This window comes from Micropterus salmoides, unplaced genomic scaffold (genome assembly GCF_014851395.1).
Source record: "Micropterus salmoides isolate LMB-PRFRI ecotype aquatic unplaced genomic scaffold, ASM1485139v1 Ms_hic_scaffold_14, whole genome shotgun sequence".
NCBI classification, from domain to species: domain Eukaryota; kingdom Metazoa; phylum Chordata; class Actinopteri; order Centrarchiformes; family Centrarchidae; genus Micropterus; species Micropterus salmoides.
This window is the reverse complement of record NW_024040485.1, coordinates 25,085,689-25,100,779: the sequence shown is the minus strand read 5'-3', so window position 1 is coordinate 25,100,779 and position 15,091 is coordinate 25,085,689. Positions and strand designations below refer to the sequence as shown.

The 15,091-nt window shown below is 40.9% G+C and overlaps 1 protein-coding gene across 1 annotated transcript; it reads left to right on the top strand.

The window, feature by feature from the left end:
* The first annotated feature begins 829 nt into the window (after positions 1-829).
* On the top strand, positions 830-15,091 carry ap1g2 (adaptor related protein complex 1 subunit gamma 2). Its single transcript, XM_038718735.1, has 22 exons — positions 830-966; positions 1,615-1,817; positions 2,370-2,494; positions 2,921-3,062; positions 3,501-3,597; positions 3,692-3,768; positions 3,901-3,996; positions 4,401-4,481; positions 4,843-4,941; positions 5,053-5,108; positions 5,783-5,896; positions 6,924-7,064; positions 7,511-7,565; positions 8,232-8,354; positions 9,722-9,811; positions 10,295-10,422; positions 11,102-11,206; positions 11,397-11,544; positions 12,292-12,454; positions 12,705-12,856; positions 13,218-13,316; positions 13,644-15,091. Exons 2-22 carry the CDS (start codon positions 1,617-1,619, stop codon positions 13,749-13,751), a joined length of 2,400 nt encoding a protein of 799 aa, XP_038574663.1. The 5' UTR covers positions 830-966; positions 1,615-1,616; the 3' UTR covers positions 13,752-15,091.

Here is a 15,091-nt window from a genome sequence, read left to right as displayed (position 1 = left end):
AATAAATAATAGAAACTTGGCAACTTGGCATTTTGAGTGGATTATATCGAGCAAGGATTTGTAATTCACACAGCCTGTGTCATATTTTATTGCTTATTATATACTTACAAATGCTGATTAACTACAGTCCGCATAGAAGACTGTATGAGAGCTTGTTAATATTTTGTTCAGTTTTGGGGCCTTGGTCTGTAGAAGTCTGGGGTAGTTGGACAGTTTGCCAGGCTGGAGTAATCGTCCTGCTCCTTTTGTAGTTTGCTGTCCTCTGTCACCTCTATTATAGGTGAGTCACGATTATGGGGCTATTCTACATAATAATTTGGAACCTCTTTCACGTCCTTAAAAAATAAAATAAAAACGGGACAATTTATCCGATAAACCTAGTTATTCACCCATAATTCTAATGGGTTACGAATAATCAGGCTTTTCACCTTTCATGGTTTGCCTATTTGATTTTCTGTCTTTCACACCTGTCAGACCTTGTACCATATTTCCCCCTATTCAGGAAATATCAGAAATAATTCCTTGGTGTTGTTTCTACACAAATCATACATGTTGGGCTATTTAAGATTTATCTTTTGTAAATGATTTTAGATAAAATAAGCAGTATTCTTTTTTTATATATATACTATAATAATCTTAATAATTGCACCTGTGCTTTTCCCACATCAAGATGTCTCATATGAAGAAGGCCTGTTAATAATCTCCCTTACATTTTGACAGATTTTAACAGTACTTACAGTTACAGTAAACATATTTGAAACAATATGCCAAAAGCAGTGTTTAGCAAATGGCTTTTATTTTGAAAGGTGTGACAGGAAGTGGTGTGATTATTTCTCCTCCGTTTACAATGTTACATGGACACAGTATTTGGGGTTTCCAGCCAACTGATTGCTGCCGTGTATTGGAGGGGGTTCTGTTGAACCGGGTTACTTTTTAAATACTGGCGTCTCCCTGTACAGTGTAGAGGTACGTTGTCATTTTGGTCATTTACAGTGTATTTGACTGTCATGCTAAGTTAGCTAGCGCTTTAGCTCGACAGTCTCTGACTGAACAGGCTTGACAGCATCTGCAAGGTTAGCTCTGTTGGGTCGGTTGGCTAGCTTCTGGGTCATTTTACTGATCCACATCATCGACTGGGGGAGTGTCGTGCTAACTTGTTAGTTAACTCGTTAATTTAAATTTGTTTTTACAACGTTAATAAGTAATATAGCTAAATGTAACGTTTGGTTATTATCAGTAACTTCCCATGAAGTCAGCTCTTGGAGTTAAAAACGCTTTCAACAATCTGTCACCACAAAAAACAGTCGGTGTTCCAGACCTGTAATGTAATTAAGGAAGTTGTTTGAACTGTTTTTTTAAATATACACACTTTAATTATGTGGTTTTGTGACAGCACAGCTTTTATTAAGGTGTAGTAACAGCTTTGTCATTGTCTAATTACACACCTAGAGGTTAGAGGAAGTGAAACCAAGCACAGTCCTCTGCAAAGTTAAGTGGTTAGCTCTCTGTTAATTCTCCATTTTAACATGTCCATAAAACCACATGCACACATACCAATGCATTCACCCAACCACTCACCAATACACACACACACACACACACACACACACACAGCCATGTCTCCATCAGTACCCCTGCAGGAGATGATCCGGGCCATCAGGTCTGCACGGACGCAGTGTGAGGAGCGGGGTGTCATCCAGAGGGAGTGCGCAGCCATCCGGGCACAGTTCCGACAATCCGACAATGGGGGGCGATCGCACAATCTGGCCAAGCTGCTCTACGTGCACATGCTGGGCTACCCCGCTCACTTTGGTCAGGTGAGGGGATTTCGCTAATGCTTGTCATGGGTTTGCTTGGGTTAATGGGGTTAGCAGGGTGATAAGCCATCATGCAGCTGGAGGATCTGGGTTCAGTTTATCGCTGAATTGTCCTTGTGCAACACAGTGGCCCAGTCACATTGTCCAACCACTATGTCCCTAAGCACTGATCCCTCGCAGACATTATCTGTGGGCTCAGCAAAAATGTGTAAAGAACAGCACACTGCGGAATCACATGCTAAATACAAAAGGCTGTAATAATATCAGTAAACATGCTGCTATGCGTATGTAAACTTCTTGCTCTTTAGGACTTTCCCTGTCATTAGAACAATATGAATTGTGGTTGATTCCTTCAAGCAAAGTCAGCATCTCAAACCCATGTCAAAAAGAATTGGGCCAATGACCCCCTCCCAGCTCCAGGGCTGCTGCTCTGAGGATGAGCCTGATCTCCACTTGAGGCAGGCAAAGAGCAGAAAATTTCCCTCGGGCTGTCAGTGGTGTCAGTATTTCAAGTAACTTCACATTTGACGGCGTTGTTGCTCTTCCTACTAGATGGAGTGTGTACGCATGATAGCCAGCCCTCGCTACAGCGAGAAGCGTGTGGGATATCTGGGAGCTATGATGCTACTGGATGAGAAGCAGGATGCCAGCTTGCTCATTACCAACTCTATTAAGAAGTAAGGACAGTGAACACTTTATTTTAACCCCCATATTTAGCATTTATATCCAATTAAAGGGGAACTCCACTGATTTTACACATCACAGTCCGTTTACAGGTCTTGGGAAGTACTAATGCATATGAGAAAAAAAGTTGAGCTTTAATTAAGCTTTTAGTGTGTATATATATAAATTACCATTCACATCATTGGTGTAGAACATCTTAAATAACATAATCATGTTAGACAACACTTAATTATCATAATTTACAGTGGTACACTTCATAAACAGAGGAATCGTAGTAGACAAAATGGGGAGTAGACAAAATGTAGAAAAGAGGATCAGATAGTATACAGAATGGAAGATATTCCCATGATTTACACTCATTAATACACATGGATCTACACTGTCATTTGTGTGTTTTCCTCCATATGTGTGTTTTCCAGTGACCTTTCTCACAGTAACCAGTATGTGCAGTCTCTGGCTCTGTGCACGCTGGCCTGTATGGGTTCAGCTGAGATGTGCAGAGATCTGGCACCAGAGATTGACAGGCTGCTCCGAGCCTCCAACTCTTACATAAAGAAGAAGGTGGGGACCAAACATGATGCAGCAGCAAACATAATAATATTACTAAAACCTGTAATCACCATTTAAACGTAATTCTGTAGTTATTATACTGTATTTATATATTTGCATGTGGTTTATGCTGGTTTATATTTATTGCTGTGATAATGGCAATAATACAGTTAACCAACTGTGAGAGAAAAATAGTGTTTTTCAACCCTAATTACATGTTGTAACCACTGTCTAGTGAAAAAACAACATATTAAAAAAGTATTGTTCATTTAACAGGTACTATGATTGATTATGTCCTACTCATTACTAGTTATCCATTAATGGTCCTTTTGTGCAGTCATTCAACCATCTCAGTATGATTTAGTTTCAGCATATTTGTGGCCTGATTATAGCAGTTGTTGTACACAGATTTCAATCCTTTGTGCTGATGATACCCCACTGTTCTTCCAGGCTGCTCTGTGTGCTGTTCACATTGTGAGAAAAGTCCAGGAATTGGGGGAGCTTTTTGCCCCGGCAGCCCGGTCCCTCCTTGCTGAGAAGAACCACGGTCAGTAGATGCACCTTTATGAAACACCTTAGTAACATGCTTACCGTTTAGTTTCATGTTGCTTCTTCATGGTTTTGGCTCTGTATATCTGTAGGTGTGTTACATGGTGCTGTGGTGCTCATCACTGAGCTGTGTGAGCGGAATCGAGAGACATTAGAGCGGTTCAGAAAAGTATGAGGGACACACACACACACACACACACACACACACACACACACACACACACACTTGATCTAATACGTGTCTCTACACTCTCTATCTCTATCTCTCTGTTGTAATACGTTTGTGCTGTGTGTATTTCAGACAGTTCCAGATCTGGTTCAGATCATGAAAGGGCTGGTCATTTCAGGTTATTCTCCAGAGCACGACGTGGCGGGCATTAGTGATCCCTTTCTACAGGTCAGTCTGGACTCCACTGCATCTCCACTCACTTGCAAAACAGTATTATATCCCTCTACTTAGTTTTGTTAATTCACTTTAATGGATGCTTTACTGGCATGCCTACATTGACTGTAGAGAAATAACACTTTAATAACATTGGAGAATTCTGTTATAAATAATTTAGTATGATTCTTAATTTTCCTTCCTTCCTTTCATCAAAAGTGCCACTCTTCTTTCTTAATGGTTCAGATTCAGTCTTAATCTGGTGCAGACTTGTAATGAATAGTTTCATTTTATTTTCAGTTTCTTTCCCACTAGCACACACAGATTTATCATTTTGTCCTTCCTCCTATTTTTGCTGATTCTGTGTATAAAAATAACTTGCAGTCCATCTGTTCACTCTCGCCTGCCTCTCTCCTCAGGTACGCATCTTGAGGTTGTTGAGGATTCTTGGTCACAGCAACGAGGCAGCCAGTGACGCTATGAACGACCTACTAGCTCAGGTCCCGTGTTCACTTTCATATACACAAATAATAAACAAACTGTTAGGTGAAGTTTCTGTGGACGTCACCTCTTTCTTTGGAAAGCCATTATGGGTATCACTGCTCACGCTAACTACAGTTAGTCACCCAGTTTGTTTTCCTGTGTGCCAGAATATGTCCCTGTGGAAAGACTAACCACAAACTGGGTGTTTAAAACAACAAATGTAAAAGCTTGAATTACTTATGTCAGTTGATGGTAGAGAGAAGCAAAAATGTATTCTTTCTTCAAAAACGTTTCACAGAACTTTAATATCTGTTACAAATAAATGAACTCATCTCGTTGTATTACTAATGTGTGATGTGCGTTTGACCTGCCATACAGGTGGCGACCAACACTGACAGCACTAAGACTGTGGGCAACGCTGTGCTGTACGAGACTGTTCTCACTGTGCTAGACATCAAGTCGGAGAGCGGCCTCAGGGTGAGAGCCAAGCAACACTTCTCACTGTGTTTAACCACATTAAAACGTGAAGAATAATGTTACCTAATTAATAAATAAATGCACATGTGCTTCTTTTAACTTGTGCCACAGGTTCTGGCTGTGAATATTCTGGGAAGATTTCTCCTGAACAACGACAGAAACATTCGGTTAGTTTTCCCTTCCCTCTATGCTATTTCCTCCCTCCATTCCTGTCTCTCTTTCCCTTTAATTCTCTTCCCCTATATTTCCCTCTTTCCTGCCTTATCTCTCTGGGTCACTTTACCTTTTCCATTCCACAAGGCCAACGGCAAACTCACTGCACCCTGATAGAGAAACCTCATAATAGGCTTTTATCAGTCTGAGCCCTGCCAGGAAGTCACTATCTGTCAGTGCTGATGTCTCAATTTTGGGCCATGTCATTTTTCATCAGGCAGTGTTCAGGCATCAGGCCTGTTACAGGTTCCTTGGAGTTTTGTTATGGTACTATTTTTGGGGCGGCAGTAGGCCTGTCTGGTTTTTACTTGGCAGAGCCCCTGAATCTCTCTGTGGCTGTGTGACAGTAATAGGACGGGTTTATTCCTGTGAGCCCTGCCTGGCTAGATAACTCCTCCTGTGCTCCCATAAATACTTGATCAGTTCATGAGACATTTCAAGTGGAAAGATAAATTATTTATCTTCCCAATTTGAGAAAGTAAAATTTTTACAGCACTGTCAATTAATCTTGATTGTTAGCCGATGGATAGAAATGATTTCTCAGTTCAGTCACAGTGCTTCATCATAATGCAATATGAAGCATAAAGCATGACATCTGTATTTGTGGCTGTTCTGTATGTGTGTCCAGGTACATTGCCATGATTTCTCTTCAAAAGATTGTCGGGACAGACCACAATGCAGTGCAGCGCCACCGGGGAACCATAGTGGACTGCCTGAAGGACCAGGACGCTTCTGTCAAGCGGTAACTTTGACACAGACACAGCTGTTATTTCACAGATGTTCAGTAAACTTGACACTGAGGTCATGCTTTTCCAAAGTCACCCCCTAATGTGAGTCTTTGTACATGCATTTTGTACAAAATGTCAAAGTATTTCCTTATTTTATGTTGAGGATGTTTTTTGATACTCTCACCAAAAACAATTATAATGCTTAATGGATTTCTGTAGATAAATGCAGAATCACTTGGTCCCTCCTCTAGGTTCAGCAAAGCAAGATGATATAAAAGTGGTGTGTATATTTTTGGACTGCGACCCGTTGCCCTCGTGTCTGCCACTAGGCAACATCGATATTCTATATTTTGATTGGGCAACAGCAGGGTGCAACTCACCCGTCGTGGGTACTGGCTGCTGCTGATCCTACTAACAATACCATTCACTACAGGTTGATCTACTTACTCTGAACTGATCACACAGCCATGTGATTCATATAGCAAGTTGTTTGTAACTAATATCATAAAAATTTATTGATCCAGAGCAGATGATGACTTTGAAACTAATGTCCCTCCAAGACTGTTTCTCTTCATCCATATGTTTGTTTTCTGCTGGTGAAGATGTTTATAATTCTGTGAACTCGCATACCAGTAACATCAGCTCCTGCATCTTTTTCCACAAGGTACTTTCAGACACTTTCACCCTTGAATCACTGTCTGAAAGCACCGCAACCCAGAAATATATTCATTAACTAGTACCTTACAACTAGTAGGGGTGGGACAAGTACAGGTTGGATTTCATGCTTTACTCAAAAACAATGTTGCATTTTTAAAACTATATTTATCTTTTTTGAGCTGTAAATATATCATATCAGTTTCACAGTTTATTATGTAATCACCGCTGTTGTGAAAATGTAACTGTTGTGGACAAAATATCATGATCGCAGTATACTGTGAACTACCTAGTGATTTCCAGCCCTACTAATGAGGAAGATAATAAAAGCTATACATAATTGATCCCAGAATTACCCACATTAATCCTCTCTGGCTAACTCTCCAGCCGTGCGCTGGATCTGTCCTTGGCGCTGGTGTCAGCCTCCAACATCCGCTCTATGATGAAGGAGCTGCTCCTCTTCCTCTCCTCCTGCCCACCTGAGCTCAGGGCTCAAGCTGCCAGCGGCATATTCAACGCTGCCGAGAGGTGAGCGACACGCACATACACGACTGTATTACACACATGCTGTATCTATGCATGCAAGCACACATACGTTCATGTGCATGTGAATACATTTATTGTGCTCTGTCGTTCCAAGCTGGGATTGGCTGTTTCTAAAAGAAGATGAAAAAATGGGAATTAATGCAGCCGTTTAAGTGTTAAGGCTGTAACAAAAAAGTCTCTGTGCTTAATATTAGTGTGGCTACATGTCTCACCCTGTGTCTGTCTCCACGCAGTGATATCCCTGTCTCTTTTAGTGGCACCGTGACGATGAATAGCCTTCTCTGTTTCTACTGTATATCACTCTACCACTTGACGCATTGTGTTTTTGTGTGTCTGTATATAAGTAGTGAGAGAATGCAGATGGACTTTATGTGTGTGAGACTCACCCTGAAAGCACCACTGAGTGTGTGTGTCTCTGTCTCTGTCAGGTATGCGCCCTCCCAGCGCTGGCACATTGACACCATCCTGCATGTCCTCACCACGGTAAATACAGACTGGATCACTCACCCTGCTGCCTCTTACATGACTTTCTCACTCACAACCCTATTTTTTTTTTTTTAGAGTTGCCTACTGTCTTCATGAATGCACTATGCCATTGTGTATGTACGTGTGTGAAGGCTGTGTATGCATTGACAAATGCATACACAGCCTACATATTTGATTAACAATACATATTTGATTAACAATACATTTTACAAGAAATTATGTGTACCTCTTCTGTACAAACTTTCATACATACAGCCCCAGGTCCTGAATAGGCCCTTTATCCTTAAATAACACTTTCCACTTTGCCCTCTGTTCCATCCTTACTTTATATTTTGTGCTTCATCTAGGTAAGGGAATAGATTGGTGTAAAAGCTAATGCTTACTCTAATCTTTTTTTAACTGTTCTCACTAAAGGATGGCGTGTATAGAAAGGGTAATGATGGAGATGTGGCATAAATTAAAGTGTGGTAAATATCTGTAAATGTCCTCTATAATGTAAATGAACTGTGATGGAAATGTCTCCCAAGTGAGGTCATTGTGTCTTGGAGGAAATGTAGGGCAACCCAAATACTTGAGCCAGCTGTCTAGCTAATTGAGTTTGTGTGTGTGTGTGTGTGTGTGTGTGTGTGCTCGCTTGTGATTGACTCTGATCTCCACTGCCAGGCAGGGGGCGATGTGAGAGACGAAACAGTGCCCAACTTGATCCAGCTTATCACCAACGCCTCAGAGCTGCACTGCTACACCGTCCACAAGCTCTACCGGGCCCTGCTCGCTGACATCTCTCAGGTGTGTGTGTGTGTGTGTGTGTGTGTGTGTGTGTGTGTGTGTGTGTGTGTGTGTGTGTGTGTGTGTGTGTGTGTGTGTGTGTGTGTGTGTGTGTGTGTGTGTGTCTGGGCATTGGAGTGCTCAAAAGTTTTAGGGAGTTTGGCTTGTTGGTCACTTATTCACTGTGTGTGTCAAAATTTGATTATATTAATACTTTAAGTCTTTGTTAAATGCAAAGAGGTTTTGTAATTAAAAGGTAATTTTATTTTACATTTCTTCACAAATCAATACCTCAGTATAGCTGATTAAGGTAAGGCTGTTTATTAATGTTTCTTGGAACCTGAAAATAAGAATTGATATGTTTTTGTTATCTTCGAATGAGCCCTTTATGTGTACAGAGGGAGCTGGTCCTCTTCCACAGAGACCGCCGTGTTGCGGCGCCATGTTTCTACAGTAGCCCAGAAAGGTCTAACCAGACACTGGCTCTAGAGAGGGACTTTCATATTTTTTTGGCCATCATAGGCTCACGTACTTGCATGGAACAGGAGGGTGAGGGGAAGGGTTATCACTTGGTTTCATCCTCACTGCTAGATGCCACTTAATCCCACACACCGGTCATTGGAACTAATCATAAAATGGAGTTAACTAATCAAATAAATGCAATTCAAATAAAACACACCTGACCTCACCTAATGTTGCCCATTCATTTTATACTTAGGATGAAAAAAGCTATTAAGGAAGAAACAACAGGACCCTCGCAACAGGTGTTGGAACAAACTATTTAATTATAGCCTTTTGACAAAGACTTCATATACAATAAAAGTGAAACAGAAGGCAAAATGATCAGACTTTGGTCAGCCAGTCCAAGGCCTGCATCCATTGTACACAATTTCATACTGAGCAAAGCATGTGTACTTGGCTTTGAACCCATACTATATCCTAATGCCCACTGAGATCCCAAAGATATCTGTTGTCATCTGAAATCCTCTGATATGATCCTCCTCGAGATGAATTGTTCTCTAAATATCAGATAAAAAAATCAATAAATTTCAACTCATTTTGCTGCAACAATCATGTTCATTAAAAGAGAGCTGGTTTTATTCTGTGTCAGAGAAAATAGCTACGCTTTCAGTGTGAAACTGGCTGATGCATCCAGGTTTATTTTTGGAACCAAGTCAGACGAGCATGTACTCATCTGCAGCGTGGTGCAGTTTCCCATCTTCCACCACATTAACTCTCGGTGAATTCAGGAAAAATTAGCTCTGATGTTCCAAACTGCTAAGCTGACCAGCAAGCCAATCACCCAAGACCATAAAGTGTTCCTCTATGATTATATTTTGCTGCGAGTGTAATGTGCAACTGTTTGAGTGTAATATTTGTATGTGCAGCAATCCCTGGTGCAGGTGGCATGCTGGTGTATAGGAGAATATGGAGATCTGCTGCTGAGAGGAGAGTGTCAGGAGACTGAGCCTGTTCAGGTACATGCAGCACCAACACAGTTTTATAGTATGATACAAATAACAATTAGTAGCAGTGATTCAAACTATTGCTAGATCATGAAAGGATTCAGTTCTAAATGCCTCCTCTCTGGTAGGAACGAAAAGAAACATTGTACATTTTCTACCACACTGGCAGCTGGTTTGGAAACAACAGGGGATCTGAGTAGTTAGCACGAGCCAATACCAAGTCAGATTTATTCAACAGGAAATGCAAAGAAAAAACAATCACACAGTTTGACAAAAAATGCAGTGCACATTATACTGACACACTGCAGCAACATATGCTTGAAGAAAACAAAACGCACAGTCCTCAATTCCCAACTCATAAATTAAGGGTCTGTGTCATCATCATACAGTAAATGTGATGGGTCGTCAATTAAATGAATACTAGAAGCTAAAATGTGACATTTCTGTCCTCTAGTTTCAGCATAATATAAAAGTGATTGCACGTCTCTCTATCAGGTCACGGAGGATGACGTTCTGGATGCTTTGGAAACTGTTCTGCAGTCCCACATGTCATCTCCGGCAACCAGAGGCTTTGCTCTCACCGCCACCATGAAACTGAGCACACGCATCACTGATAACGTGGAGTAAGAAACACTTTTATCAGTCGCTCACAGCAAACAGTGACCGGATACAAGTGAAGCACATTAACTGTGGCTGGTTTAAAGTGGCAAAGTTTGATTTATTTATTTATTTTGCCGTGCAACTCAAAAGGAAAAGAAGTGTGTAGTGCAGTACTTGGATGTTGAGTTAATGATTACTTTGTAATGTGTTGAGTAAAAAAACCCACTCTTATTCAGGAACAAAACCCGCCTACGCAGTGACATTTCCAAACACAGCCAACCTGCATTTGATTGCTTCAACACTGCAACACATTTCAGCGAAGGCTAAATGAAGGCTGCATTCGCAAGATAAAAGAGGCTAAATGGGGAAAAAAACAGAAGTACTATTCCATAATTTGCATTTCCATATGTTAAGCTACATGTTTCTATTAAATCTCCTCTTTTATTTTCTGTCTCACATTCCACTGTGGCAAAGATTTGATGCTAGTGTTTTACATATAAAGAGTGTTATCAATGTTGGCACAGCACTTCTGGTCGCTAACAGACTTTAGGACAGATGATTGAGTTTCAGCAGTCTAACAGTCAATTATAAGGGGTTGTTTAGAAAAGACTTGTGATTAAGACAATTTCTCAATAGTTGCAGTCTTTTCTCAGCAGCCGCCTGACTGCTTCTCTTCCTCTTCATCTCCCCTACCCCTGCCAGTCGGATCAGAAGCATCGTCAGCATCTATGGCAGCTGTTTAGATGTGGAGCTTCAGCAGAGGGCAGTTGAATACAATGCTCTGTTAAAGAAATATGACTACATGAGGTATGCAGCATGATGAAGAAGTTGACGTTTCCTGTTCTTTATGAAATCATGTAATATTCTGTTTCTGTCCCTAGAAAATTACAAGTATTTTCGTTTATATTGTGATTACAATGTTATGGTTAAATTTTACAATTGACAATAGGTACTATTTTCTGGCCATAAACAGCTGACATGATCCTTTTCTTTGCAGGGCAGCGGTACTGGAGAGGATGCCTGTGATTGAAAAGAACTCCCCAGGTCATACCAACGGAGAGTCGACAGGGGAGGCCATCAAGGAAATCAAATCAGCTAAAGTCAAGCAGGGAGAGCCAGTGCTGCCCCAGCAACCTGCTAACCAGGTACACTACATTGACACAGATTTCATGTTTATGACGGCAAGTTGGTCAAGACTAGACTGGTGACCTCGGGCTAGATTTCACAATCCCATTTCTCTCTGTCTGACCTCTTTTCGTTGGCCACCTATTGAGTTTCAAGATTTTACTGATAACTTTTCAAGCATCATCAGGTCAGGCTCCAAGCTGTCTTATGACCTGTTAAACATCTATGAACCAGTATGTCAGCACAGGTCCTGCTGACACAGCAAAATTCCTGCCTTACCCTAATGAGCTTCTATGTATTTTTTATGTGATTTATTTTAGTTATATTATCATGCCCTCTGTTATGGGCTGTCCATAATAAATAGAGGTGTCTAATTTTCTTAGAGACACCAGGTGGTCAGTACTTGTGTTGTCATGTAAATTCTGACCCTTTCCCATACAGGGTTTGGTTTGCCGGCCATATGTTTTCTCTTTTATGCAAATCAAATTGTAATGAAGCTCAGTTAGGAGGTTCAGCAGCAATGTTCTGGTGAAAAACACAATAGACTTTCAACTTAATTCATGTTAATCGTTGTAATCACTATTCAGCTGTCTCCTTCTTTTTCTCTAGTTTTATGATTATGTTTGTAACGGCACTTTGAAATCTTAAAAATATATGCTTTTCAGATGAAAGATTTGCTTTCAGTTTGCAACAGCAACAGCAATGTTTTCTGTTCAGGTTAAGATTAAACCAGGCTGTTTCCTCGTCCTGTCTATGGTTTTCCTCAGGTGTGTGATCTCTTGGACCTGCTGGGAGGCTCTGAGGAGACTCTGCAGCCCAGGCCGGCAGTAGGAGGTACATTCCCAGGCCTGCCCATGAGCACAGCCAGCCCTGCTGGAGGAGACCTCCTGGATCTGTTGGGAGTGTTAGAGCCTGCACCCCTTGCACCAGGTCTCTGACCCTCACACAAGCGCGCACATACAATAGTTTAGACCGAAAGGGTTTAGGAGAGTGAAAGAAACAAGAATAAGTCTAGGAATTGGGAAATAAAAATAGAAAAAGTAAAAAGGGACTGAAATTGTATTCACTGCTCTGAATCAGGCCATCAGATAATCTCCTTAAATCTCCCCCGGCATTGATGTTTTTTGTTTTTATTTGCTTAATATTAGTTTTAAACTAATGCAATATCTGTTTTCCATAGCTCCCACAGTGCCGGTGTATGAGAAAGAGGGTGTGACTTTGACACTGAGTTGTGAGAAACAGTCAGACTCAGGCCTGACAGTCACACTAACAGCCTCCAATTCCACTGAGTCAGACATCAGCAGCTTCACCCTGCAGGCTGCGGTGCCCAAGGTCTGTCTCATTACCTCTGCCCAAACTCACCATGTTCATCTTGTTAATCATCCACAGAGGAACTCACTAGCAACCAAGCTTTTTCTGTCGGTGTTGACTTGTGGCTGCCACAGTGCACCAACAAACAAAAAAAAAAACAGTTTGTGGCAGATTATATTTTATTTGCACATTTCAGTGCTGCATCACATACACAGATACTTTACCGTTACTGTCTCTCTATGTTTGACCGGTCTGCATCACGTGCAAGTTTTAGACCCTGTCATGTTCTCAGTGGTGGGCATCAGTGCAGTAAATAAACCTGAACAACATACGTGTGTTTTTGGTGCTTTAAACTTGAATGTTCCTTTTGATCTTCCTCCAGAGTGTCCAGTTACACATGAAGGCCCCCAGTGGGGACTTTCTTCCTGCCCGAGGCGCAGCTAAGGTGACCCAGATGGTAGTCCTCAACAACCCAAACAAGGTGGGGTTGACACACAAAGCTGTGATTCGCATTTGGCAGTAAGAGCAAGGTCAGGTCAGTCAGGAGTGTGGTCTATCCCTCGCTTATATAAAACTTTATGAAGGAAGGAGGAAATACACCCCTTCAATTTTAAATTTCTGCAGTAAAAGTTAGATCAGTTTGAAAATACAACATTGGATTGAATCTTCACACTTTATCTCTAAAACTGTGCTTAACTCCCACAAATTTGTTTATTTGGTGATGTTTGTGCCAGGTCCAAATCTTTTTTTTTTTACTCCTATCCCAGAACCGATACTAGCTGCATCTAAATCCTTATTCCTCTTCCAGGTGAACTTGAAGATGAGGGTCCGCATATCTTACACCAGCCAAGGATCAGCCTTTCAGGATACAGTCCAGATTGACTCCTTCCCTGGACTCAGCGCTGGCGGCCACTGACACTGGGCATTCGGTCAAACAACCCTATGAAAACAGTCTGTGAATGAGTCATCAGGCATCGCCCTTCACTGACAGAAAGGTTTATTCCCTCTGTTCTGCAGTCCGAGCAGCTGTGTTGTTGGGTGTTTTTATGGCTGAAGAAAACAGCTCTCTCACAGGAAATCACAGCCTCGTACATGAACTGACATCGTTTCCATCTCCTCTGGAAACCAAGCGTAAATGTGACTGATGACATTATTTAATATGGCAGAAGCTTTGGATTATGCTGGTGTAATATGAAAATACTCAAATATTTTTCTTTAATACTTTACTTTAATGTTTTTCTGGGATTTTTGCAATGACGACTGTCCACAGAAACTTTCTACCATCCAGGTTTTTAATCAGAGCTACTAAAGGTGATTGTAGTTGTTTCACTCCAAAAATATTTACTTTGTGACTCCTGTTCATCAGTATGGGCCACTAGGTCAATTGTCCTCACATGGCTCATGTTTACTCCCTTTGAAGTGATTTCCTTATATTTGCCTTTACTATTTTGGAAAGCAGCTAAACACTTACTAATGACCCACTACTATTATTAAACACTCTAATCCAGAACACTTGATTTTTCTGGGATTCCAAGACGTGAATTAGAGATTGAAAGGTGTAGGATTTTAAACACAACCCTGTGTATTGCATTCACTTGTCCTTTGTCGCTCCTGTATTTCATGCCTCATCCACCTGAATAGTTCATAGTATCCACCTCCTAATTATTTCCCCTGTGCCTTTCTCCCCTCAAGAACCGAGGTTTTCTCATTTAATGCAATTATATTTAGTTTTGGAAGCCAAGAAATTGTTTTAAATGTAAGTGGTGTAGTGATATAAACATGTTTTATCCTGACCAATATCTCCTTGCCTATTGTTTACAGGGGCTCCAGAGTTATGGTATTTTCTGAAGACTGTGTATCGTGATACAAAAAGAAAAATTATGCTCTCTACAAGATGTATATTTTACTTATTAATTTTAGGGGGCACAATTAGAAGAGTTTAAAGTCTTAAGAAAATCTCTAATACAACCCTTTGTTGTAGAAGGACAAAAAAGTGGTCTGTGAAACACACCTTCAAATAACCAGTGTGTATAACCTCAGTAATCAGTAAAACTCATCTCATAGTCATGGACCTCATTTTAAAACACTGGATGTCAGCAATGGTGCTCTAAATGGATTACAGTGCAATCTCTACCAGACTGTTTTAGATCACTACTAAACTGTTAAGAAGGACCAGGGTGAGTATCCTGACAGTTGCATCTTTAAATCTTCTGTTTCATGTCATTTTCTAATAAAAATCAGTTTTCAGAATCCTCA

What these genes read in the sequence shown, in the direction of transcription:
- ap1g2 (XM_038718735.1), top strand. Translation starts at nt 1,617, where the DNA reads ATGTCTCCATCAGTACCCCTGCAGGAGATGATCCGGGCCATCAGGTCT. An exon ending in CGCATCACTGATAACGTGGA is followed by an intron (nt 10,423 to 11,101) that starts GTAAGAAACACT and finishes TACCCCTGCCAG; the next exon opens with TCGGATCAGAAGCATCGTCA. An exon ending in CCCAGCAACCTGCTAACCAG is followed by an intron (nt 11,545 to 12,291) that starts GTACACTACATT and finishes GGTTTTCCTCAG; the next exon opens with GTGTGTGATCTCTTGGACCT.